Source organism: Diorhabda sublineata, chromosome 6 (assembly GCF_026230105.1).
Source record: "Diorhabda sublineata isolate icDioSubl1.1 chromosome 6, icDioSubl1.1, whole genome shotgun sequence".
Classification (NCBI taxonomy): domain Eukaryota; kingdom Metazoa; phylum Arthropoda; class Insecta; order Coleoptera; family Chrysomelidae; genus Diorhabda; species Diorhabda sublineata.
In genome coordinates this window covers 9,205,428-9,232,635 of record NC_079479.1, presented here as the reverse complement: position 1 = coordinate 9,232,635, position 27,208 = coordinate 9,205,428, and the positions used below count along the sequence as shown (strand labels likewise).

The following is a 27,208-nucleotide window of genomic DNA, read 5'->3' as shown; positions in this document are numbered from 1 at the left end:
GCAAAACTCCAATTAAAACATACAAATTCAGCATTCGAAAAATATAACGTGGGAGTCCTAATAGAATAATTCCAGGTGCGTCATCCATGCTCGAACTACAATTTAAATTCCACTCAGTTCTCGCCATATAGTAGATTAGAGGGTAAAGTTTGTGTCTTGTCAAACAGATGGCGGTGAGTGGATCAAGAGGAGAAAATTGAATTTTTACAAAAACCATTGCTGAAACCCAAAAACTGATGTGATTTTCTGAATCTCCATAAAAAAATAAGTTACTACCTTGTGAGAAATCAAATCATAACATTTACACATTTTTCAATGAGTCACCAATCAGCGCGTTTATAAAGACAAGAAGGTTACAATGGCTAGGTCACTTAGAACGAATGGACGAAGACAGACTCTTGAAACGAGACTGCAAAAAGAAAAGAGTTAGACCGTTTAAACGGTGGTGGGAAGTAGTGGAAGGAGACCTTGAAGAAAAAAACATCCAAGGCTGGAGAGAAAAAGCAAGGAACCAAAAGGTGTGGAGAGAAATTACAAGGCTATGGACCTGAATAGTCTGCATATAAGCCTATATGTAAGAATTAATGAAAAAAAAACGTTTGGTTTGAATGACAAGTAGAATTAATAAATAATTTATTTCTACATCCGTAATCTAAATATATTTAACTAAACTGTATATGTTCTTAGTAGTATGTTCCTCATCTAATAATCTATACTCGAGGGCGCATTTATTTCTCTCGGTCTTCATATTCAACCAATGGTACAGTTGACTCTAAAACAGAATTAATGGTAAATAAGTGTATAACTTTTTTGTTATATAAGTATAAACAATTAATATTGGATTGCCAACAAAATCATTCGTGAAAGCTGGTGTAGAAGTTTATTGTTGAATATTCAAGTTAATCCAAATTAAATAGAAATTAGTACAAAAAAATATATAATATAATAAGGGTAAAGAAAACGTGAAATGATATGTGGTAAAGTATCTACCTGTAAAAACAACACATCCTTAACTCTATATTTAGCTTCTACTTTACCGAATTCATCTTTAACTTTTTCTAACATATGTGCGCATCTCATTATCACTTTATTTCTTTCTTCATTTGATAATCTACTAGAATCTGCTATTAAACATTTTGCATACAATAACGTCGCTCTTGCTCTGTCGTAGCAACCACCATGACCCAAAATCTAGAAAGTGATATTTTTTTCATATACTCCCAAGCAAAATTAACGTACTTTCTACAAATTTAAAGGAGCCTTCATGATGCTTTAACCGTTACAAAATATATGATCTTACTTGTACTAAACACTTATCCAAAACTCCTAATGCTTGTGTTGTTAGACCTACATGTAACATACAATTTGCCAAAACTAGATGAATTAACGCAGTCTGATAATCTAATTGGGACGTTTGAGATTCGATGAGACAGTTATTGAGAACAGTTATGATTCCTGAAGGAATAGAATCCGGATATGATGTTGCAAACTGAATCTCCATTTTTATTATTTTTGCTCTTACATAATAATATCTAAAAATAAAAAAAATTGCATGAATTCATGGAACATGTTTTGAAATGTATGAAGCACGGAGTCCCAATGCAGTTCATATTATAATAAGTTTTTATTTGAACATTCAAGGTACTTCCTATTGCAATCAAACTTGTTCTAGCCACGATAAAACATTCTAATATCCTTGAAGATGGTATATGACCTTATAATTCAATTATGGAACTGTATATGACAAAAACAGCTCTATTAGAGGGAAACAATTAGACCTGAAGGTTATAGTACTAGGCAAAACCGTTTACTATTTATTTAACACTAGAAACCAACCAAAATCGCCAATGGGTGACAGTGGGTGGTATTGCGAATGTTGCTTCAAGACCCAGGAAGTACCCCATGAGAATAAATGTAGCAGTAACACCTCGCCATAATAAACCAAGGCATAAAATGTTTCAGACAAGACACTTGCAGGACAAACGATAGAATACTTCAAAGTTCTTGAGGCCAGCAGAGGTTCTGGAGTTCAAAACAATGCTTGAACTGGAATATTACCATTAGATAACGAAAGCGGGATAACAATAGACCTGAAAGTCACAGTGCTACGCACACCCGTTTACTATTTTTTAGAAACTATGAGACTAAAGATTATCACAAATGGGTGGCAATGGGTAGTATTGCAAGGGTTGTTCCAAGACCCAGGGAGCGCCTAATGAGAATATCTGACGAGTACAGATTCTGCCAATGCAAAAAATGTTCCAGGCAAGATACTTGTAGAAGAAATGATGAAAGATTCTTGGAATTAGCATAGATTCTGGAGTTCAAAACAATTCTTGGACTGGAAAGAAACCTGTAGATGATGAGAACAGCAGAACGGACCTGATAGCAAACTCAATAACAAATGGATGACAGTGGGTGGTTGCAGATGTTGTTTCAAGTCCCAGAAATACCTTGATGAGGAAAGTCTATCAAAAGCTGAAGAAATACTTTTCGGATCATGTAGCTCTAAAATTGTAAGCAAAACAAAAAATGTTTTACAAGGAATTCTAAAAGTAGAAGGTGAGCAGTCACAATAGATGTAAAGGTTGCAGTTTTAGGTAAATCCGTTTAATGTTTACCTATCAGCATGAGATCAACCACAAACAAAAAAATAAAAGAAATTTGAATAAGATTATTGACTTACCTATCGCTGAACTTATAAGTATTGTCGTTTTCATACTGATTCAAAAGCATCTCAATACATTTATCTGCTTCTACATAATCTCTTTTATAAAAAAATACTTCTGCCAATCTCAAATATCCTTCCCATTTATCCATAACCATAATTTTTTGAGCGGCCGATTCAGCTTCAGCGAATTTTTCATGATGTAGAGATCTCGTAAAGACGAAAATATTTTCACATAACATCCAAACATTCGATTGAGGTTGATGAGGAAATCTGGAAAGAAAAATGATCAAATCCTTCAAGGTGAGACCTGGATAATGAAAAAAATAAATAATATTTTATCAACTTATTAAATTCAGTACCTACATAGAGTTGTCCTTAGAGTAACTAAATAAAATTTATCAGAAAATGTAATTTAAAATACTTTAATATACGAGGGTTGCTATTTAAGTCTACGAATAGACAAAAACAAATATTTATAAATGGATGCGGAATTGGGAAATGTTCACAATTTGATTCCATTTTTTGACCAAGATGAATTCTTTTGTTATTATAAGATATTTTTCAATAATTATGATGAAATAATTATTGTCCACATATTACCTCTTCTTCGCAAAATTTAATACACAGTTTACGAGACCATATTCCCCTTCAACTAGCAAATGATTTGCAATATTGCAAACTGCAAGACAGTATCCTTCTCCATAGAAAGCTTTGCCAGGACTAAGGGAATCCATGTTTTGGTATAACAATAATTGACTCCATAACGATGACATTTCTGTTTTTCCGTAAAGTTGCCAAAGTGATGATTTCATGGAATAATTATTGGAAATTAAATCTTTGTAGTTGTGTTGACAGTTGATCATATCGCTTTTAGCTAGTGTCTGAAATAATAATAGTGATAATTAATCAATAAAACAACCACCATTCTAAGTCATCTACTATTAGAACAATATTACACCAAAAATAGGGCGAGAGAAAATTTATTGGCATATACTCTAGAGAGGTAATGAAACTACGTGAATTATTTCACAAGAAATTAGAAAACCTCAACCCTACATCAGATTATATCCAAAGCAGGTAAGGATTATTCACCTCTCAATCTTGCATCGTCAGAATCTGACTTGAAGATAGTATTAGACACCGAGAAACTGGAACAATGGTCACAAAAGGGAACTTATTAGTGGAAATCTGTTTCCAGAGGACAAAGGCTTCATGTTGACTATCCAGAATCAAGTTATCAACGAATACTCAATCCGACAAATGCAGGAAGTGTTAACAAACAGCAATCAACATATAACATCTGCTGATTAGCTATTACTGATTATCTGCACTGTCATAAACAAGTGTGCAGCATCATCCATCAAAAACTGACCAACAATTTCGGTCTTCTCCATACTTAAACGGCCCATTCTAAATGGATTCGCCCAGAAAACTTTGGGATATCGTTCTGCATTTAATTTGATAAAATATGGGCACTTTCTTTTTCCAAAAAACCTTTATTGAGCCCTGTGACGCCATATTGTCAGTGAAAAAGCGACCTTACAAAATAGTAGATACGAGATTCTAATTTTATTATAGTATCACTGGTACTTTTCATATAAATATAACATAAAACACAGAACTTGGTCGCATAAACTCCACGTTTACCAGATCTGAGACCAAGTGATTTCTACCTTCGGGTTTTTTTCAGTCACAAAATATTCGAATACCAAATTTTAGTTGTAATACCAACCTCGAATATGGCATAAGTTTTTCCTGTATGCAAACATCCATATTGACCAAAAGTTTGTAATCCTAATGAAGCGGTGTAGCTTAAGCTCAATTCCGAGCTCTTCAATATACAATGAATAATAAGTTTATCTTCATTGACGTTAGTTAGTCGATATAACCAAGAAAGCGCGTGCTGTAAACAAATGTTATCGTTCGCTTCTTGAGAAACTTGTATTGCTTCTTTTAGGGAGGCCAATGCTTCTTCACTACAATTAGAAAAATCGTTTAGTATATAACTAATAAATCGGCAATATATTTTCCTAAAACTATCACTAAATATAATGAGTATAATGCAAACAGATTAAAAATGTATATAATGTATATCACCTTAGAATATGGTGTTAGAATTCAGAAATTATACTCCTTATAATAAATTTTACACCCCCTGTATATATAGTTTTCATATTGAAAAAAAAAACTTACGTATGTCCAAAATGATATTGGAGGATTGCTAGGTTCAAAGCAGCAAAACGATGTCTCTTGCTTTTTTCATCGTTATAACATTTAACATCCGGATCAACATTCCTGTCGAAACAATGAAGAAGACTTTCAATTGCTCCACAATATTCATCGACACGTAAATAGTTCAAATAAGCAAGAAAATGCTAAAAAAAATGAACTATTGGAAATTCAAAAAATTTTCTGTATCCCTGTTCCGAAATATGCAAAAAGTAAGTAATATAGTATGAGCCAAAATAATTTTAGTACTTCTTATAAACTTTGATATGATATGGAATATAATTCTTTCCAATAAACTTCGTAGCACGTTTTAAACAAAACCTAGATACCTACATCCCTCTACCATCTACTTCTTTACACTAACCAAAAGGGGACACTTCCGAATCGAGGGTCGACTAATTCAATCGTCCACTCTTATCGAGACTATCACTTAAATAAAATAATAAAACTTCTAGAACAAAAAGAGACAATAGAAATAAATAGACTCCTAGAAATCATTTAAAAGAAATAATGGGAATAAACGCCTGCTATAATAAAAACAAACATCAAAGGTGCATTCACCATTTATAAAAAGTGTCGCGCGAATTCGCCGAATTTTAAAATTCCATTGAAGCTGGATAGGGCCGATCTAAGGATCCATTTCACGAAATTGTTCTTAACAGTATATTTTAGGATTGGCCCTGACATAGGAAAGATATTCTTCTTCTTGTAACTTTTAATAAAAAACTTACCGCTCCTGACAGATCCGGATTAGACTTCAAAATGTTACTTATTCTATTTTGTAATTCGGGAGGAGGTAGTGCTTTCCCTTCGTTATTAGAAAGCAAAGCTGCTTGAGTAGCTATAAACAATTCTGCCTGCCTTCTTGACCACTGTTCTCTTGTACTTGACCTATAAATCGTCCACTTTAAAAATCTATAATTAAACGAATCAATTTTGACTTTTGGACATTTATTATAGGGTATAGTCACAAATGAATAACCACTCAAGATTATATAATAACATATTTTGGTTTAAAATAATTTACAGAAAAGAATGTGTCAAAATTAAACTGTCTTTCTAGTTAAAAATTATTAATATATCATAACAACTGTCAAAAAATAATTATTATTTACTAAGAATTTAAAAATTACAGTAAATGAACCATGAATTTTAGTTAGAAAACACTAAATGACCTGATTTTTATTTTAGAACTAAAATTACAAATGACATTTTCTATTACGTAAGATCCATTTATCTAGATGCTATATGTCGGAATTTATGAATTAAATGAAAGATTTTATATCGGGGGGCGTATTTTCAGGACGACATGTTCCAGAAAATAGATATTGATATTTTGAAAATCATAAAAAAAGCTCACAGATATAATAAAAGACACTACTAGTTACCCCTACACCAAAAAAAAAAGATAACTTGGGTATCAAAACTTGTTACAGTGTAATTATGAGTGTTGGTGTAGTGTTAGTATGAGTATCAACTAAAAAAAAATGACTAATAACAAGAAATAATTGCTATTTGAACAAATAAAGCCAAGCAGAAAGCAAAGAAAATCTTATAGTTGTAATCTAGAAATTGAATTAATAAAATGACAATTACAAAATTATTTTGTTACCAGGAATCTGTATTTTCGTCATCGGGATTTAAGAAATTAGTACACTTTTGAATTTCCTCATAATAAGCCTGAAAATCTTCAAACACTTTAACTACTTCTGAAAACGTTAATTTTTCAAAATAAACTATAAATCTTCTGATATAATACCCTAAAAAAGTATCAATGTAGAGAAATTATTAATAGTAAATATTTATTGTCTTACCTGCAATACTCGTTTTCGCAATAACACTTGTACTGTTTGGATGATCCTCAGATCTGCTCATAATTTTAACTAAACTATCTACAATATCTAATAAATTGCCTATACCTTCTTCATTTAGGGTTGCTAACGTTTGATCGAATGATTCCATCAGACTGTCTGGTATTACATACTTTTTGGAATTTAACAGATTTTTCAATTCCAGAAGGGGAAGATCTGGACTTTGTAAAAGTCTCAAGATTAACACACAAAAGTCTCTTCTATATTTACACATCAACACTTGATCATCCATTTCTTTGAATTTTTCTAGAAAAATATTAGTAATAGCACTTGCTTGATTTCAATGAAGACTGTCGCTTACTGCTCTACTATTTTTATTTTAAAAATATTTATTTACTCTGCATTTGTAGATATTATGATGGTTTTTTGTATATACTACTATTTCTATGCCATTGTAGAGTTTTTTATTATACACAACTTAATGAGTAGCACGAATTTATTTGTTTCTTTTAAAAAGATTATATAATCTTGTATACTAAGGACCTTTTATTAGAAATAGGCTCCTCTCTATCTAAGGCTAACGGCCCTGCATGTAAAATCAAAGAAACATTAATATTCTATTGCAATCTGTTTGCATACATTAAATTAGGTGGTTTGATTTTCTTTCCTTGTTTCTACTTTGAACCTCTGCGTATATAACAAAAGAATATCTCATATTGTTTTACAATTAAAGTAAGAATAGTTATTATTTGAAGGGTTCTTACCGTGATCTCGATACAAACAAAAATTTCGTATTAATATAGAAACGGTTAATCTATGAGGTGTTATCATCTCTAGAATTATCTTTGAATTACTGCTAGTTATTTCTTTGGAAGACATTTTTCAAAACTTCTTGATAATGTTTGAAAACTATTATTACAACTAGAATTGAAAATTGAAGTATAATTGAAATGTCGCACACAGACTGCAAATTTCATAGAACTTAAGAAATGTTTGGATCATCCCACGGTTTCTAAACCAATATTTTATTTTTGGAATTATCTACAATTGAACTAGATGGATCACCAACATAAATATCAAGCTGCTGAAATTGAGGCAAAAATATCTGATTTAATATTATAGATGCTGGTAATTCAGTTCTCTCTATTAAACTGTTATCTATGGTTCTGATTGCTGATCACAACTAATTTTTTAGATATTGTTTCAGCATCTGACATAGATCTGAAGAGTACATAATGGTTTGACCATTCAGAAGCTTATAGAATCACCAACTTACATCCAAATCACTCCTTGTTATAAACAGGATAGATATACAGATGAATACAACATTTTCAAAGTTAATTTCCAATTTCAGATAATTTCTACGTTATTTGAAATTTATCTTTGATACTTATTAATAATAGACCTTGACATTTTATATCTTATTTTATCAGTCTGGCAACCCTGACAACAGTCAAATAGTGGTCGGTCAAATGTCAAAAAGTAGGTCAATATTTTACATTCTACCAATTCACAATTTTACTCTACCTTTCAATAGTCTCAATACGTGTGTTCATATGTTGAGATTTTTATAGTTTTTTATGCGATTGTTTGAACGTTTGACGATTTTTAGTATTGAAGCAAAAGAAAACTAGTAGTTTAGGTTCATTTGAAAAAATAAGTTAGTGCCAAAAAAATCTTGAAACTTGTTTTGTAAAATCAACCCCAGAGGATGGTTTAAATAGTGAAATATGGCTGATAAACTAGGACTAGGAAGTGAGTGTCGAGAATTAAAGATTGGTCAAAGTTTCAGTAATCCAAAATCTAAAGCTTTCCACACTATGAAATGTAAGTCTACATTTTAGCCACATTTAATTTCAATAGTCTCACAACCATGTTTTTTCAGATGATTTTAAGCCAGCCTCAGTCGATACTAATAAAAAAGCTACCGTAGAAGTTCCTGGAGTTAATCAAGTTACTGTTACAGTACCTCATTTAGGTATGAAACTACTAAAAATTTTTTTAATAGAATTTTGCGCTCTCAATATTTTTATTTATTACGTCTTTTTTGAGATTATTATTGATATAGGATACTCTTTTTTTACTTGATGTAGTAGAAAAAGTAAGTAAACTAACTGTTACTTTGTCTACCATTTTACTTAGAAATGAAATAATTACTATTTGGAGTAACAAAAAATTTCTATCAACTAGGTATAGACAATAAGCTTCCTTAGCTAATTTGACCATGTGACTATGCCAGCACTTATTTCTCCCAACCTTAACGCCCAAGAAGCGGTTTTGCAGTGATGCTGATATTTTATGTTCAGACAGGACTAAATTGTGAGCTGCTGTGCCAGTTTTCTTTGTAAAAATGGAAGCTTGGATCTTTGATGCATTAAACTCAATCAGATTGCTTCCACCATACTTCAGAATTTTTTAAAGTTAATTTAAACGACGATGCCAGTGTGCTATCATTGGTAAAGCTGTAGATTAGTTAGTAGGTAATACAGACATATCTTTACGACTTTTTTTATATAAAAAACAATCACAATAGGGTAAAACCTATTACATATTGATCTTGAACTTATGTAGGCTTTGGTGTTCGGGAAAGATATGCCTTGGTAACTGAATCCACAGGCTTACACTTCTACAAAGAAAGGATTCCTGATAAATTGACGTTTTGGGCATATACAGGCGAACTGAGTCAACATCTGCCTATTTCTGGTAGCTCTTCTGTATTGAGTCAAGAGCATCCTCAGGGTATGCTTGTGAGTCTAGTATTATTCCAAAGATAGACGAATCTGGGACTTGTAGAGGATTAGAAGCTGTTGGTGTAGCTATAGATTAGTTTTGTCGAGTAGAACGTTGATATACAGGAGGAAAAGATTATTTGACAAGATGCATCCCTGGAGAACACCTGCATTGACCTCATACCTTTCTCAGGTGTGATTATCAACAGCAACCTAGATGGATCGGTCTTTGAGAAAACTACTAAGCCAGTCGATGAGTAAGGATGACAAACCATACAATCTGAATTTATTTAGAAGTTTGGCATGTGAAACCTTATCAAAAGTCCAGTTATATAATTTATCTTTTTATTATCTTATTTCGATTGTACTAATAATATAATTATTACATATTCAAATTGAAAAAATTAGAAATATCTTCTATTATTAATGCATTAGGTAGTTGATACTAAGTAAACTGATATAATTAGTAATTCTGAAGATTTTTGGTGCCAGTAGCAGACTGTGTGTTAATACTGCTAAACTAATAACAAAATTGAAATAAATAAAATAGTATAATTCTCACTATTTACATAATAAATCATTATCAGGATATAACGAAATGAAGATTTTACGAGGTACTTGAGTAAAATTTTTTTTCCATAAACTTACAGCTAAATTTTGGTTTATACACTGGAACAAAGTTGAGTGGTGATCTATGAAACCATTTACATCCGATCTTGTGATTTTTACATCAAGATTAATTTTCTTTAACTGAACTGCTAGTTTCCTAGCACAAAATATTATCATAATATTACTTATTAGAAACTTTGCCATGAATTTAATCAATTCAACAATTTTTCCTTCTTATTCTGAAGGAAACATTGGGGAAAGTCCAATTTTTTTCCACTCAGGATATTTTCCATGAAATTTTTGTAGCAGTTGCTAGAGGTGTACCATTTCTGCAGGCAGACAGAGCTAAAGACATCTGCTCTTTACTCCATGCCAGTATTTTCGTAGATATGTAAAATTAAAAAAAAGCTGTTCGTGTTTTTGCCTGATTTATTTTTTTCTACTTTGTGATACAATATATTCTTCATTGTACCTATAGACGACATAATATGTCAACCACTGATTTAAATCAGAAATAAATCTACCCAAAGTTGACAAAAACAAAGAAACTTTGATTTCAAGCCCTGTAGTTCAATGGTTATTACCCTAAAGTCACAGAAAACTAAAAATATCAAGTATATACTCTCAATTTGAAATTTAAAAGTCTGTATTTAACAATATTCACCGTAGCAAAATTTTATTATAATTCACAGAAATATCAAGCTAAATATGTCTTGTTTACCATACTAAATGACAGAAAGTCTGTTGTTTAACTCTTTAATTACATAAAGGGAATCCTATGTCTAATTTCATATTAACAGATAAATGGAGACAATGATTGTTCTCTTAATGTTGAGGATCAAACTAGAAAGTGTCTTACATAAGTACATTGTCTGGCTCTGGTGCTCTTACCTTAGTGAAGGTTACATTTATTGACATAACTATTCATTTTTTGGGAAAAAAATGCAATTAAATACTCTTTATATATGTTTTATAGACGGAGCTGGTATTCCACAAACTGTCTTCAAGGGCTCTCAAAAACCATATACTAAAGAATGCGTACTCATAATAGACAGAGTTACTGGTGAAATTACATTAGAGAAATTGCGATGCAATATTCAAGTTAAGAAAACTAGAAGTGAATACAACAAACCACATAATATATCTAAAGGTAAGGTAGCATTAAGGTGATAATAAAACTTTATGATATACAAAAGTTTCCGGACAAGCTTTTTGTATTTACTTTTTAATTGAAATATGATAGATAAACATGTTAACTTGATATATAACGAAATTGCTATATTAGTTTACAAAGTGTTTATGATCGTATCTTCGAATTTCCTCCTTGTCCCACATAACCAATTGCATTTGTTTCTTTAGGTTTACAAGTTTATTATTGTCTTGATACTGGATTGTTGGGTTTTTTCTTACTAATTTTTTTCATATATTTTTTATTTTTAAAATTCTCAATAATCATTAATATTATTATCAATACAAACAAATAAACGTTGTATCCCAAATCAAATTAATTCTTAAATTAATTTTGTTTATATTTTTAGGTGACAAAATTTCTCAAAATAATGATAGATCCAGTAGTAGTTTGTTATCGAACTCTAATTCAAAACAGAGTTTGCCGATGAGATCTCAAACGCCTCCAGGAAATGCACCAGGTGGTAGTGTAACAATGGGAGGAGTTGGTCATCGCATTTCAAGTAAAACGAAAGTCGCCAGTGGAAGCCGTAGAGGAGCTGATAGACAGATAACTCATTTAGTTCCAAAGCATTCACCTCTTCATGCGAGTCCCAGTTACCCATCTCCCGGACATCCAGTCAAAAGTCCAAAGAGAGATCTATATAATAGCATTAATGAGTAAGTAGGTATTATTATTAGTTAACAATAGCGTTTAATTTATCCGCTATACCTTTTTTCGATATTTGTTATTGTTATAAAGAATTTAACATGAAAATACAGTTGTTACATGTAGGAAAACTTTACCTGCTTGGGATATTTTCAGCATACAAGGAAAAAAATTTAACAAAAATTTCTAGGTAGATATGGAAGTAATTTAATAAAATCTTGTTCAAGGAGTCGTTTAGACACCTATACCTAAAAATATATTTTGTAGCATGTCTCTGCAACTCATTGTTCTTCCTCCAAAATGCCTAGATCATTTCTTCCGTTTAGTTCGTTGTTGATGAGGCCACTTGAAGTTTCTTATCTCCAACTTTTCCATTTGGAGGAAAGAGCCACTCCTTTTATTTGTTACCTATTATATTTTGATCAGATAATTTTATGATTTCTATATTGTAGTGATAAAATTATTTGTGAGCTTTTTAACCAGTATTCCCATATACCTTTAATGGGAATAGGCTGCTATATGTTTTTTGTAATCATATTTTAGATATCAAGCACTACTGTACCTTATTGTTGGTGACCAAAGTCTTGTTACATCTTTTATTTGTTTGTAGACTTTTGAATTTACAAAATTTTGTAATCTGTTTTTCAATGCAAAGTCACATTTTTTATTTATTTGAAGAACAGAGCAAAAAATAGAACAGATTCTGATGTAAATATCCTTACCAGGACGCATTTATCAGAGTTTTTGTTAATTTTTACATTTTATTATGGAAAATTTTTAATCGGGTAAAAGGACGTGAATCAGGATCTTATAATTTTTGAATAGAAGAAACAGTAAGTCTTTATATTATTTTTTTTAGGTCGCATAATAATATTAGTACACTTGCCAGCCTTCCTATGATAGGGATAGACGATTTTTCTGAACCTAGACCACCTTCAAGGAATGCCCAGAACTCATCAACTGTTCACAATTCTAGAACACAAAATTTGAGCAACCAACGACCATCACCAGAAAAGCGACAGACACCAACTGCTCTTCCCACATTAAAGGTTATACATATTATAATGATAGCTCCTTAAAATTTTAAACCACCCTATGAAAACACAATTGGGGGGGATACTTTCATTTCTATGTGCATGAAAATTCACATTTTTATACAACAAAAATTACAATGTAAGATATAAATTATTCTCTTCTCTTTAAAACCTTCAAACTTTGAACATTGATAGTACAAAAATTAAAAAGAATTTGAACTAAAATAAGGGGAAGGATTATTAATAAGATTATAACCACTAAATTTGCATTTCTAGGTTAGGTTAGTTTAATTTTGTCAATAATAGTTTTGTCAAAAATAGGTTTATCAGTGTAATATGTTGATCGTTGATAAACTTTCTTTTGATGGAATTTGAAATGAGTAATTACTTACTTATAAAACAAATTCTAGTAATGGTTTTAATAAATACAATAACAATACAATTACAATTACTATCCGTCTAAAATTATATATTGCAGGTTGAAAACGGCGTTGGGGAAATAACAGATACGTCTTCATCTAGTAGTGGAAGCGATTCAGATTCCGATGAGGCCACGACAGTAAATAAAAATAGTTTTACCGGTAGTAAAATGAATGGATATAGTAATGGTAATGGCGCGGCGATGAAAATTGATACAAGGTTGCTCAATGATGATTTGTGCCTGTCTGAAAGTGGGTCTGACTCGGACTGATTTGTTATGTAGAGGTAAAGTTACAAAAAATATAAAAATTACATCCAGATGAGTGTAGTTTCTCCCTCTGGCATAAAAAAATTGTATCTAATAGATTTAGACAAAATATACTCAAAATTACTTTGAAACAAACAAAAATTTCATGATTTCCAATAAACTGAAATCAAATTTTTTCCAACACCCCAATTTTCTATCTGGAAGTTGTAAAAAAGCACCAAAAGAACTGATTTATTATAACCAATCTCGTTTAAAGCTTTCAAAATAATCTCAAATGTGAATCTTTTAAACTATTTGTTTTAGTGACCAGAAAATTGAGATTTGGGGATTTCAGTAGTTCTTTCTATCAACGTGCCTGGAAAAATAGATCTTATTAAATGGGATGTGGCGACCACGCCATATGCTCCTCAACAATTCTACAAAACAATAATACTCCTTTCACCCCTGCCTGACTGACCGATACCTGACCCAGGATATTCCAAGTAACATTGATGTCCTAATAGCATACAATTGAATTAATCCTCTCCGATATACTTGATACACTTGTTAGGAAAAAACAATATAACTGTATTCTTCCACTTTGTCATTGTTCCATACTTAGACGAACCCAGGCGAGACGTTTCGAATCGAGGAGAAATTCATTCAGTCTCTGTACAGTAAAACGATCAGATCTCAAACGTCGAGATCTCAGCGAAGCTACGCCGTTTTCAGAGATTCGGCACGCGCGACGTAGTATAAATTTTTGTTATATTGTTATGTTGATGTATATATAATATGTTCAAGTTAAGTGCTACTTCTTCACTACCCTCGACACTAAGAGTATGTGACTCCAATTAAATTGCTAGTATGGAAATGCAAAGTTTCTAACCTCACTCAGAGCAAACAACAAAGTTATTGTGATGTGGATAACTGACCACATCTGAGTGCACATATTGAACAATTCAGTGTTATGTAAAAGATTTTTTATTCTACAAACTGGTCCTAAAAGGCCCTTTCATTAAGCAATGAAGAGTTACTGGAATGCTCACTCTGGTGAAGTACCACCTGAAGAAAAACTCCCGACAGCTCTTGTCGTTTTTGCACGTGTAGTACCGGTTTAACAATGCATTTAATTGATAAAAGTTATTCTTTTGTTGATAAATACAGTTTTCAATATTTCTTATGAAAGCGAACAATGTATTAATATAATGTTTTTTGTTTTAGGCTTTTATGATGTTCATTATGTGTATTATTGTGAAAAGACGATGTGGCAAAGTTTATATGGAAACGATATTTAGGATTTGCAATAAATGAAATTATATATGTACTATATATTTCCAGAAATATATTCTGCAAAATTAAGAAAAATATATTTAATCGACTCTTACCATATTTTAGATAATTTGTGGACCAGTACCAAAATGTTATTTTCTCCAAAAAAACCTATCTCAGATGGTAAAATAATAATTGGTGGGCAGTAAACGGATCCAAACTGTAGATAATGACGTGACAACAGATAAAAAGGGAAGAATTGCTGTGGCTAACACGATTTACAAGACAATAATCCGTCCCGTAAGATGCGATACATGTATTATGACGACGACAAGTTAGCAGATTTTGAATTGCTGGGAACGTAAGACCCCACAAAAGATTTTTAGGTCTGGTTGCGAGAATGGTGCGTGGAGGATCCAGAGAAATGTTTGGCAAGTCAGATTTGGTGGCGTCCATCCGGAGGCGGACCTGATCCAGCCAGAGTGTTCGACGTTGGAGGCACCATGCTCGGGACAGAAAGGATTGGTAGTCGATTGTTGAGAAGGTACTGGTTCTCAAAGGACCGAAGTGCCGGTTAAAGATGAGATGAGTAAAAAAATAAAAATATTTAGCAAATAACAGGTGAGGGGAAAAGTAACACGAGGCTTGCTAGCCCCAGAGCAACCATTCAACTGAGAATATCATTGCTGTCTACCAAATAACTATAACCTACGCTAAAGCCATTTGTTCGGATTCTTATAGTAATACACACGACTAGAAAAAATATTTTATAAAATTAATTCTCATTATATTTATAATTTATACAAAGAGTTATCAGATTCGATATTGTGTGTTTTTTTCATGTGTTGTTTTACATATGATTTATCATTGAATTTTTTATTGCAGACCGCGCAAAAGAAAGGTTTCTCGCCAGTGTGTGTGTACAAGTGCCTAGTAAGTTTGTTCTTTGCATAATATGCTTTCGGACATATATGACAAATGTATTTCTTTTCCTTAGATGGAAGTTTAATTTCTCCAACACCTATTCCTAAAAATGAAATTATTAAAATTTCTAATCTATGGGAAATTCATTATAATGGACTAATTATAAAATGGGCATTACTTTTTATGTCTAAATAATAATTATTTAATAAATGATCTAAATAACAAAACGGAGTAAGAGAAGCAATCTCACAAGAAGACTTGGAAGAATGATTGTCAAAGATTGTGTAGCAACATGTAGGAAGTTAGACAAAGAACAAAAACAGAAGAGAAGTGAAGTAGCAAATGGACAACAAATGACAATAAAAAAAAAACAAAGAAGATCAAATGAAATGACAAAATGATTGAGAGCAAAAACTAAACACAAAACATGTTAGAGAGAGAGGAATTAGAAAAAAGCTGAAGAAGTATGGATAGAAAATTTCTAAACACTATTAACAGATAATGTAGGAGAATAATAATTATAAGATCAAGTGTGGGAAAAGTAGAAGGAATACCAACAGCAGGAGAGACACTTGAAGCATAAAAAAGCCAAAAAATAGAACCACGAGTGGATAAAACGAGAGGAAAGAGATGCATGAAGAGTTATGTCAGTAGGGAAAGAAGAAAAGATGCAATTGGAGTGGAGGGAGGCTTTGATAATGAAAATACCAAAAAAGGGATTATAGAGGGTGCAAAAATAACACTATTTATCGTGATTGAAAGGACACAAGATTACATTATAGATATGGAAATTTTATTTATAGACTTCCAGCAGACTTTTGACACAATTAAAAGAAAAGAAAATGCTTTGAAATTTATGTATGTATGAAATGTAAATTTTGAACATTGTTGTAAATCTTAGTATGCATAAATCTGTGTGAATAAAATACTGAAACATTTCAAGGCTGTGATCCAGTAATAGAACGAAGTGTATGTACTAACCATGTATTTTTGCCATGTGAATTTGCATGACCCTTTTATCTTTGTACTCTTTATCGCATTGGTCACATCGAAATTCTCTAATATTGGAATGAGTTCTCATATGTCGTTGCAAAACACATTTGTCCGTGAATTTTCTATTGCACAAATGGCATTCGAAATTTTTCTCTCCTGTATGGCGACGCATATGACAATCGTAATTTGATTTAATCGGAAAACGTTTATTACAATATTCACATAAGTATTTCCAAAGTAAGGGATCTGTGTGAACGACGAGTTTGTGAGATCTGAAATATTAAATAATATTTGTGAATATTAGATTTTATTATAAATGGTAAACATAAATAGAATGGCGAGAGAAGTTTTGAAGCCAATGGAGATATTCATAGTGAACACACTGTTTACACCAACACTCATATTACACTGTTTAAGTCTAAGACGTGTTTCGATAACCAAATTATCGTCTTCAGAGACTGAAGGTAAACTGTTTGCTGTCAGTAAATAAATTTTAAATAGAATAAGGGAGGAAATAATTACCTCAAATCTTTGTGAGTATTGAAGCTTTTTTTACAAATATTACATTCGTATTCTCTTTTATTGAGGTGCTGTTTTTCATGTATTTTTAAATCTGTCTTTGTAATAAAACCTTTTCCGCAATAACTACAAACATTCGATCGAACTGCATCGTGATATTTAATATGCTGAACCAAATTTGAAGAATTCCCTGCAATAAAATTTCGATTTTATAGATATTCAAATAGCATTTGACAACATCCGAAGATATCAAATTTACATGAAAGAGAATTTGGAATCAAAATTGAGAAATCGCCGTCTAAATATATGAAAAACTCCACTTGTTTCAATTCCATTTTGTTTTAATCGGACACAGTCATTTCCATACCTAGGGCATCACGGACGATCCAGAGTGATGCTGGTGCTTGAAAGAGGATGAAACTACAGACCACGTTATCTGTGAGTGTCCACCAGTCACATGAATGTAGTTCAAACACTTGAGCAATCCTCACAGCTCACCTCCTAGTGACATCAAAAAGTTCAAACCAAAGCGCCTGGTGGGCAAAGGGCATTGGCTTTGCTACTATGAACTATGTATATCATTAAATGTATTGATTGTGAGAATTATTTATTTAAAAAAGGAGAAATGTCTATTTGGCTTCTTTTTATGGCCATCTATAACTTCTAGTTGAAGCAGAATTGTTTTTTTATTTTTCTTGCAATTTTTCAATACATTTAGCAATGAATATCTCTTGTCCTTGTATACCTTATAAGGTTTTGCCTCATATAGTAAGTTAATTCTGTATCAAGTTTATAAGGGTCTCAATATTAACTAAGGCTATGACAAATTCATCTACACGACTCAAACTAATTAATTAAATTGGAAGTAAATGAAATAATTACCAAATCGACTATTGCATCTTGTACAGCAAAATGGTCTGACATCTTTTTGGATCATTCTATGTATTTCAACACAATGTTTTATCAATTCTATACTAGAATAGAAATTTTTCGAACACTTTTCACAGTCAAATTCAAACTTTCTGTTCCTTCTTGTTCGGCGACATTTTTTTTCTAAAATAAAATAATATTTAAGACTCGAAATTCCAATATCAGTAAATATAGAAATTTCGAAGTATTGTGTCATTTAAAAAAAATTTTTTACCCCTAATACAGAATCGGACTCAAATTTAAAAAAAAAATTGGTTAGGTTATATTTACTTAGCAAATGATTCCCTCATCTGATTATAGCGACTTAACTGGTTACGAGACCAAATTTTGCTGTATACAAACTACGATAAGACAACCTTGGAAAGATTTAACCTAACCTCAATTTTATTCTACGTTGACAACACACTAAACATGTGTATTTGAATCCAAAAAAAAAAATGGAAATAGAAAATACCACAACTGTGAATTTTATATCGTGCGCAAAATGGATAAAACGAGGGGTAGCTAATACAAACCCAGTAAAAATACAGCTTTCAAAAAATGAACTTGTACAGATAATAAACGATACTAAAACAAAAATACAAGATGCAAGTAGGGAAGAAGAACCTATGGAAGATGGAACGGCTACAGATGAATTTGGACTTGAAAAATATGATAGTGACGATGAAATTAATGATACAGCAAATACTTTAGGTATCAGTTCAATAGCTGAACTAGATAATGATGCACAAGAAAATTTTTCAGGTATAATAAATATTAAAAGAAATATTTGTTAAAAAATGCTCTTATCATATCCACGTGGTGTTCATTTGACATTAATAACATAAAATATAATTTAAATAGATGTAACTTGGAAATATAATTAGAATAATTTTTGAAAAAATAAAATATTCAATTGAAATTTTTAAAATTTCTATTTACACAATTATTTGAAAGGTTTCTGTTTAACCCTTAAAAAATACACTCAGGGACAAAAATCGCGGGCGAGAATGCCCTACTTTTCTCCTGTGGTGCATATACTATTTTCTCTCTCCCCTTGATGTATTCTAATTCACTATCACTAGAATCATCTAAATTCAGTTTTTTAATTTCAATTCTGTATTTTCACGCGATAATAAATACTAAATGTCGTGTGAGGCAAACTGTCATAAAGAGTAAAAATTTCAATAAACAAGTCATTGCTACAATACTAGAAGCAAAAGAAAGATTTTCTCGGGCCACTTTTGTCTCGCATACCAGGGACAAAAGCAAACTTTTCCCTAGGTGCGTAATGTACTAGTGCTATTTCATGTCTTTAAATAAATAAAGGAAACATTTTTATTAAACATATTGCTTGATTTTTTCAACTTTTAAGCCCTTTCTTTTGATATTTGGTTAAATATGTTTTAATGTTCTAACTCAATTTCTCACATACATATTTTATTTTAGAATCAGATGATTCTGATAAAGAAGATGACAAAATAAAACTATCCGACAATTTAATATTAGTAGGACATGTTGAAGGGGACGCAAGTATGTTGGAAGTATATGTATACAATGAAGATGAAGAATCCTTATATGTTCATCATGATATTATTCTACCATCGTTTCCTCTATGTGTTGAGCCATTGAACTATGAACCAAAAATGCCAAAAGGCAATTACTGTGCTGTGGGATCTATGACACCTATTATAGAAGTTTGGGATTTGGATATTATGAATGTTATAGAACCTGCTTTCACATTAGGAAGGGTGGGTAACAAGAAAAATAAGAACCCAATCGGTGAGTATGTCATCATTAGCATAATGAAAAATAAATGTTTCTACAACCAGAACAATAAATAATTATTTTGATCCGGATTTCTAAACAATATTCATACCACCTCCTCCTCATTGTATCCCATATATTTCTTCAGAATAATTTTTTGAGTATCTGCACAAAAGTCGATTTGAGCCAGTCTCCAGAAATTTCTCCACTGTAAACAGGGCTTATAGGCTCAAGGCTCTACTTCCCTTTTCCCATTCTTTCTAGATCTTCTCTATATACTTCTATTCATTTTTTCAGTGAACGACCTCTTTTCCTTTTTGTCCCTTTTTTCAATAAAGATCTTTTCATCCGACTATCTTCATCCGTTCTGGCGTATACCCCATCCAACAGAATCTTTTTGCGTTGACCACAAATCTCAACTCAATTTTACCATACTGTGCTTTGATATCGTTCGTTCGTTCGTTCTTCTCTTCCACTCCTTCGAAAAACTTTTGATCTTATAAGTACTCCAAGGGCTCTTTTTCCTTTTGGTTCCTTCTCGCCAGATTGATTGATAGATTTCCATGGTTTCATCTCCTTTGTTTGTTACTGCCATTCCTAGACTTATCAATTCTATGTTCCTTGTTTTGCTCTGTCGTAACTTTTGATTGGTTGAAGTTATTTAAATCCATTCCTTGATTAATATATTTGGTCTTTCCTTCATTTATGTGTAGTCCATATTCTTTTGCTTTCTTTATAAAAAGTAAAATTTTTTTTCTAGTTTCTTTTTAGTTCTACTTATAAGTACATTATTATAGCCTATCCTAAATGTGGGATTTTGTTAAAAAATCAAAGACAAGAAATTATTCATTCTGAACCTCTAACTGCGAATAATTATTAAAATTTACAGGTCACACAGATGCAGTATTGGCTTTGGCATGGAATAAAACTTATGAGCACATTTTATCTAGCGGATCCGTAGACCAAACTGTGTTACTTTGGGATATGGAGATAAAAAAACCAAGTACAACAATCAAGTCATTTCAAGAAAAAGTTCAGTGTCTTGACTGGCATCCATTGGAAGGTCAAACTTTATTAGCTGGAGGTTATTACTTATTTTTATTCATCACTTTTATATCCCCATATTGGAGATTTTTGTAGTGACAAAATTTCAAATTTTACTAACTATATTTTTAAAGTTATAACAGTTTTTTTTTCATTATTAAGATCTGTTTATATTCAAACAGGTGATCAATTGAAATTTGGAATAATGACAAAAAAAGAACAAATACTATAATACCTATACACTTATTTGACACATATGAAATGGAGCAAAACAATTTTATTTTTCTTAATTAGAATTAATTCAATATAAATTCGAGACTGAAAGGAACACAAACAATTAGAGAACTCAAAGAGCAAGATTATTAGGACACACTGAAAATTTTGAGAACTCTATTGGAAGGAGGAAAATGGAGAAAAAAGAAACGAAAAGAAGTCCAAACAAAAAAATGCCTACAAAAAGTGAGTGGGATATAGATTAGGTAGGAATGATCGAGGTAAAGTAGTTTACCTTCAGTCTCTGAAGATAATAACTTTGTTATCGAAACGCGCGTCAAACAGTATGATTGTGAGTGGGGTGTAAACAGTGTGTTCAATATCAGATGATAAAAGCACTTTGCACTACACCAGTCTGCAGTGTTCACTAGATTACTTTCTCTCAAATTGAATGGCATGCGACAATAAGGGACCTAAGTTATAATTTTAAAAATTCCGTGGATGTAGTGATAGTAGTAAATAGTGTGATTATTATAAATATAATAAGAGGTTTCATACATTCCAACATGTTTTTAATACAATTACAATAAAAATACTGAATTTATAATTGCAGGTTGTGACAAAAGTGCAAGAGTCTTTGATTGCCGAACCCCTGAAAGTCATCAAACCTGGTTATTGGATGGAGAATCTGAAAGGTTATGTTGGAATCCTTTGGACCCTTTTACATTTTTGGCTGGTACCAGTGTTGGGTCCGTACAATGTTTTGACTGTAGAAAAGGTCAGTTATGGTCTATAAACGCTCACGAAAAAGAAGTAACAGGATTAGTAATCAGCAAGTTGTGCCAGGGACTTTTAGTAACGTCCTCTACAGACGAAACTGTAAAAATTTGGGACTTTGCTTTAGAAAATGAACCCAACTGTGTTGCCCAGAAGGAATTCAACTTGGGAAGCATTCACTGTTTAGATCTATGTCCAGATTTACCGTTTGTTTTAACCGTTGGAGGGGATAAGAAATCGCACAACTTCACTGTTTTTGATATTCAAAATATTGATGTTGTTAAACATACTTTTGGACCTCGAGGTCTAACACAGATAATTCCCGATGTATAGAATTTATAATAAATGAATTTTTCACCTATAAGTTTTTTTTTATTTTGAAACTTTCAATTGGTGTGGTTACTGTAGCCGCCACAAGTGTGTTGAATCCATTTTTATTTACTATTACTTTCGATGAATACAACACTCCATACAAACCTTCAATTTTTAAAACAAAGTCCTGTCAGCTTATTCCTTTCTATTGTGTTTTTTCTAATATTCACAAAAAACTTCACAACAATTCATTGCTATACTACTATAATTAACATTTTTCTGTTGACCACTGAGCCCATTAGGTCCCAAAAGTGTTGAGTGATAGCCATAACAAGATTATTTTTACTGGTGATACATCCTTGTATCCCTGTATGATAATCTAGAGACCAAACAGTCAAAACAATGGTTAGAATAGAGAAGAACAATGGAAACCTGGGACCTGGGAAACCCTATGTAGATTTTGGCAGTTACACAAAACAAATGAAGAAGCTTACTTTCATCTGGCATGGTTCTGATCCATGACGAATTATTCTTCAAAAGTTCAAGTCTTACAGTCATTATCAAAAACCCAGTGACTATCATATCTTGGTAAGGATCAACCTGAATTCACTAGCAGCAGACTTATTTACATAGGTATAGCAAATCTGGTTTCTCATTATGACAAATGCCTCAAATTTCACTGTGACTTTGTAGAAAAACAAGTATGACAGTACATAACTTTTTTTTAAAAAAGCATCTTATTATCTAAATACATATTTTATTTATGACCTATCAGAATTTCACAAGTGCAAAAAACCCTAATCATCAATTCCAAAAAAACTTTGGCTCTTCTCAAAAGAAACAGCAGAACACTATTGAGAAGTATTAATAATACTACCTGCAACACTGTGTATACAATTTTGTTTCATGATGCTTAAATACTGTAAAAGTCTATTTTCCAAGGAAGGAATTGTCATTAAAAGAGGCATAAAAAAGTGATAATAGGATTACAAGGCTTTCGGGATCGAAAACTCACAGAAAATTTTATATCTACCAACAAAGTCATGTTCTATAGGCTACTGGAGACTTCACATACTTTTATCATGAATGTGACTTGAGCCAAAGATTAAGAAATAAATTTACTTTTTATATTTTTTATAATCGAATTTCTTAGACCAGAGTAATGCTAAACAATTCACTATACCTTCAATATTTTGTGAATTCTCATTTTTAACATCATTATCACTTATATCAACGGAATCAGAATCTTCTTTACAATCCAACTGTATATTTTCTGTTTTAACAATTTCACTGTTGCTATCTTTATCAATTTCCTGTTTGTGAATATTTACTTCTATTTTCTGGTTTTTCTGCTTTCTAGTAAAGTCAGATTTCAAACACATTTCACGAAAATTATGTACAATGTTAAGTAAGTTTGTACACGCCTCGCATATGAAATGTTCTATAGTCCACTCCTGAAAAGTCGTATAAAAATTATAAAATTTTGAAAACAAAAATAAATATGCACTTACAATTTCTGGTATATTCAAAATTAGTTTTGATAATATTGTCAACTGATTTTCATCTTTCTTTGAAAGTTTATTTAGAGTTAAACAATTATTATTATTCAGGCAAACACAACAACTAAAGTCTTCCTTGCTCATTTTAAATAGCTTTCGAAATAAATAAAATACATGCTATCATTATTATATTAAATACATTGTAACACAATCATATGTACATAAAAATGTACCTCTAAACTAATATAAATAAGTATTTGCACTTTATATACAATTATCATAAAATAATAATAAAAAGGATTTATATTTATCAATGTATTAAAATATAACCTATATATTCTTCTCGTTTAATGTTAAATGACAGGAAAATAAGGTTCCAATGAGGTAAAATCTTGACTTGTAGCGAATTAGTCTAAGCTAAACTTCCAGTAGATAAAAAGTAAACAACATAACTAGAATTAGAAGATAACATTTTTTTATTTACAAATTTGTAGATGTCCGAATTGGAAGATTTTTGTTATATATGTGTAGAAAAAAATTCAAATTTAACAAATATTATTGAATCTGACGAAAGCGATGTTAAATTCATACACAAATTGTCATTGTGTGTGCCGAATCAGGTGTGTATATTAATATCTTATCTAGTTTCAAAATTTATAGATGTATCTGTGTGTTTTTGGAGCTTTATTGAATAAAATATACTTTTAATATTTACACCTAAATATACGATGTCCATATTACCATTAAAAATATTCTTTTATCCACCTTGGATTTATCGATAGTAGTTTGTTGAAACATTTTAATTTTTACTGAATTTCAGCTTTTATCAAAGTATTAATTGACAACCCTATTAAAAATATACCTGAACAAGTCGTGAAATATATAATTGTGTTTAACTTCATATATGAATGAACAATTAAGTTTCTTTATATCACATTATATAAAATTAACAATAACAGTATGATATACACAACCGGCTTTACTGTTAAAAAACTCATTTGAACTTTCTGCAAAAACTACATTGAGCAAACATCTCAATGAAATTATTAATAAAACATTCATTATTTGCATCAGAGAAACATAGTGTACCAAACAATATTTATATTATTTATATTGGGTAATTCATACTTGCATAACATAATGATAATTAGAGAAGCTTTGGAATGATTCTATTACCCTTGAAGGAGATTACATTGATGAATAAAATTGATTTTTGACAAAACAGTGTTTTTTTTTAGTTAGTCACACAATTTATTGAGTGATGTGATAATTATCTAATAATTTTTTTTGTTCTATGTATTTTATTTTGAATATTATTTGCAGGTTTGGAAGGAAGATATTTGCATATGTGAAAATTGCATTAAAAATCTGAATTTGGCTTACAATTTTATTCAAGTTTGCATAAAAAGTGAAGATCTACGAAATGAAAAGAAAAAGCTCATTGTACAAAAAACTGAAAAATTTCACTGTGATAAATGCAATAAATACTTTTCGCAAAAGAGGTGGTTGTTATCACATATTACAAAAGTACACAAGAAAACAGACCCACAGGAAGAAATTACATCAGTATTAGATGATGTACCAAAAGATGAAAATCTTATTGTTAAAAATGAATATTTTGATGAAGGCAATTACTCCAGTGATGAAGAATCCAAATTGAACATAAAGAAAAGATACAAGAAATTAAAAATACCTTTGACTTGCGAGTATTGCGGAAAAACTTTCAACAGAAGACAACACCATTCGGCTCATATTCGTGCAAAGCATACTTTTGAAAAACCATATAAGTGCGACCTCTGCGATGCAAAATATACAAATTCCCATAGTTTATTGGTCCATAAAAGGAATCACAATAATGAGAAGCCTTTTGTGTGTTCGTATTGTGGAAAAAGTTTCGTTTGTTCTGGTGATTTGTATCACCACAGCAAAATACATTTAAATAGAAGAGAGTATAAATGTAATTTGTGCGACAAAAGTTTTAACACTGCCAGTATTTTGAGAACGCATAAAATTTGCATGCATCTGGATCCTAAAGATTGGAAATATGTTTGTAGACATTGCGATAAAAGATTTCCCATAAATTCTAGCTTAGCTAATCATATTAAAAGACATTTGGGAGTTAGAGAATTTTCTTGTTACATTTGCGAAAAAAAATTCTTCGATAAATCAGAATTAACAAAACATTTAAAATCGCACAGTAATGAGAAACTGTTTAAATGCAATATTTGCGAAAGTAAAGAATATAAAAATAGTTACAGTTTGAAAAAACACATGAAAATCATACACGACGTTGGTACAATAAATATAGTTAAACCAGAAAAAAAATTTAGTTGTCCATTGTGTTCAAAAGCATTCGCTTTCAATAATAAACTTCAAAAGCATATTTCCACTCACTCCGGTGTCAAACCTTTTAAATGTCACCATTGTGATAAAAAGTTTTTGGATAATTATTATAGGAAGTTGCATTTAATGAAAAAACATAACATTAACGAAATAACTGATGTGGATGCATTAAAATAGAGTAATGTTTTGCTTATTTATTTTTTATATGTACAAAGGTGCTCAAAAAAATTTTTTTAAAACTCAACGTCTCAAAAGTTTGTATTAGAGAAAAGAAATAAAAAGCAGATTACTCCTCGTTTTCTTTATAGCTCATTATTTGTCTTATCTGCTTTTGTTATTATTTTCTATTCCTTTAGATTCCCCGCATTTTGTCCTTCAGTTCTCTACATTAAGGGCTCTTATGTCCTCTATTTCGTTTCTCAAAGTCTTTCTCGGCCTCCGATTTCGCTCGCACAGGGGGTATTTTGGTATGAAAATCTCACAAAAGCTATGAGTTTCACCGAAAAAAAAATCATTAAGGGAGGAAAAGTCATAAAAGTCGGATTTTCACGAAAACCATTACTCAAACTCTAAAGCTGATGTGATTTTCGGAAATAGGAAAATACATGATACGTAGTTTTTGAAATACTTCGCAGTACTGATTTGACTAGCTAGAGGTTTTGGGATATACTAAATTAGAATATATATATATATATATATATATATATATATATATATATATACATATATATACACAATAAATATTTTTAGGTTCACTCTTAAGAGTAAGCAACTAATGATACACCATATTAGAACTGGTTGTCGAATTACATGGGGAAGATTATTTATAGTTACCGGCATCGCCATAGAGATATTACATCTTTAATATCTCTATGGGCATCGCTCGGTATACGGCGATAAAATTGTAAAAACATACAATAAGTCAAAGAGAAGATGATTCATTATAAAATAATAATTTTTTCTATGCGAGACGTATAACGGGTTGCGGACATGACAGGGGCTACTTTAACATTTTCCGGAGGAATTAAACCACAAAACTGAATTTTCTG

At 31.2% G+C, this 27,208-nt stretch overlaps 5 protein-coding genes across 5 annotated transcripts; 3 read left to right on the top strand and 2 right to left on the bottom strand.

The window, feature by feature from the left end:
• Positions 1 to 603: 603 nt before the first annotated feature.
• Positions 604 to 7,867, bottom strand: LOC130445151 (anaphase-promoting complex subunit 5). Its single transcript, XM_056780675.1, has 11 exons — positions 7,476 to 7,867; positions 6,715 to 7,017; positions 6,513 to 6,660; positions 5,632 to 5,791; positions 4,865 to 5,046; positions 4,404 to 4,647; positions 3,272 to 3,552; positions 2,687 to 2,941; positions 1,301 to 1,532; positions 991 to 1,191; positions 604 to 772 (listed from the first exon to the last, which is right to left on the bottom strand). The coding sequence occupies exons 1-11, from the start codon at positions 7,588 to 7,590 to the stop codon at positions 653 to 655; spliced, it is 2,241 nt and encodes a 746-aa protein (XP_056636653.1). The 5' UTR covers positions 7,591 to 7,867; the 3' UTR covers positions 604 to 652.
• A 295-nt stretch (positions 7,868 to 8,162) lies between these two features.
• On the top strand, positions 8,163 to 15,682 carry LOC130444896 (ell-associated factor Eaf). Its single transcript, XM_056780250.1, has 7 exons — positions 8,163 to 8,538; positions 8,597 to 8,689; positions 11,026 to 11,199; positions 11,588 to 11,897; positions 12,746 to 12,935; positions 13,399 to 13,625; positions 14,812 to 15,682. The coding sequence occupies exons 1-6, from the start codon at positions 8,442 to 8,444 to the stop codon at positions 13,609 to 13,611; spliced, it is 1,077 nt and encodes a 358-aa protein (XP_056636228.1). The 5' UTR covers positions 8,163 to 8,441; the 3' UTR covers positions 13,612 to 13,625; positions 14,812 to 15,682.
• Positions 15,616 to 24,173, bottom strand: LOC130444895 (gastrula zinc finger protein XlCGF52.1-like). Its single transcript, XM_056780249.1, has 6 exons — positions 23,829 to 24,173; positions 23,501 to 23,771; positions 18,178 to 18,348; positions 17,299 to 17,485; positions 16,765 to 17,048; positions 15,616 to 15,886 (listed from the first exon to the last, which is right to left on the bottom strand). The coding sequence occupies exons 1-6, from the start codon at positions 23,958 to 23,960 to the stop codon at positions 15,651 to 15,653; spliced, it is 1,281 nt and encodes a 426-aa protein (XP_056636227.1). The 5' UTR covers positions 23,961 to 24,173; the 3' UTR covers positions 15,616 to 15,650.
• Positions 18,606 to 22,905, top strand: LOC130444893 (periodic tryptophan protein 1 homolog). Its single transcript, XM_056780246.1, has 4 exons — positions 18,606 to 18,969; positions 19,654 to 19,986; positions 20,861 to 21,055; positions 21,842 to 22,905. The coding sequence occupies exons 1-4, from the start codon at positions 18,663 to 18,665 to the stop codon at positions 22,336 to 22,338; spliced, it is 1,332 nt and encodes a 443-aa protein (XP_056636224.1). The 5' UTR covers positions 18,606 to 18,662; the 3' UTR covers positions 22,339 to 22,905.
• Positions 24,174 to 24,176: 3 nt separating the features above from the next.
• Positions 24,177 to 26,481, top strand: LOC130444894 (zinc finger protein 675-like). The gene is made up of 2 exons (XM_056780247.1): positions 24,177 to 24,436; positions 25,140 to 26,481. The coding sequence occupies exons 1-2, from the start codon at positions 24,311 to 24,313 to the stop codon at positions 26,334 to 26,336; spliced, it is 1,323 nt and encodes a 440-aa protein (XP_056636225.1). The 5' UTR covers positions 24,177 to 24,310; the 3' UTR covers positions 26,337 to 26,481.
• Positions 26,482 to 27,208: the final 727 nt, after the last annotated feature.

Coding starts and splice junctions, on each gene's coding strand:
- LOC130445151 (XM_056780675.1), bottom strand. CDS start 7,590: ATGTCTTCCAAAGAAATAACTAGCAGTAATTCAAAGATAATTCTAGAG. Junction 6,661..6,714: donor TGCGAAAACGAGTATTGCAG/GTAAGACAATAA, acceptor ATACTTTTTTAG/GGTATTATATCAGAAGATTT. Junction 4,648..4,864: donor CAATATCATTTTGGACATAC/GTAAGTTTTTTT, acceptor TTCTAATTGTAG/TGAAGAAGCATTGGCCTCCC.
- LOC130444896 (XM_056780250.1), top strand. CDS start 8,442: ATGGCTGATAAACTAGGACTAGGAAGTGAGTGTCGAGAATTAAAGATT. Junction 11,898..12,745: donor CTATATAATAGCATTAATGA/GTAAGTAGGTAT, acceptor TATTTTTTTTAG/GTCGCATAATAATATTAGTA. Junction 12,936..13,398: donor CTGCTCTTCCCACATTAAAG/GTTATACATATT, acceptor TATATATTGCAG/GTTGAAAACGGCGTTGGGGA.
- LOC130444893 (XM_056780246.1), top strand. CDS start 18,663: ATGGAAATAGAAAATACCACAACTGTGAATTTTATATCGTGCGCAAAA. Junction 18,970..19,653: donor TGCACAAGAAAATTTTTCAG/GTATAATAAATA, acceptor ATTTTATTTTAG/AATCAGATGATTCTGATAAA. Junction 19,987..20,860: donor GAAAAATAAGAACCCAATCG/GTGAGTATGTCA, acceptor TAAAATTTACAG/GTCACACAGATGCAGTATTG.
- LOC130444895 (XM_056780249.1), bottom strand. CDS start 23,960: ATGAGCAAGGAAGACTTTAGTTGTTGTGTTTGCCTGAATAATAATAAT. Junction 17,049..17,298: donor AATACTCACAAAGATTTGAG/GTAATTATTTCC, acceptor TTAATATTTCAG/ATCTCACAAACTCGTCGTTC. Junction 15,887..16,764: donor TCACATGGCAAAAATACATG/GTTAGTACATAC, acceptor TTTCATTTTTAG/GAATAGGTGTTGGAGAAATT.
- LOC130444894 (XM_056780247.1), top strand. CDS start 24,311: ATGTCCGAATTGGAAGATTTTTGTTATATATGTGTAGAAAAAAATTCA. Junction 24,437..25,139: donor CATTGTGTGTGCCGAATCAG/GTGTGTATATTA, acceptor TATTATTTGCAG/GTTTGGAAGGAAGATATTTG.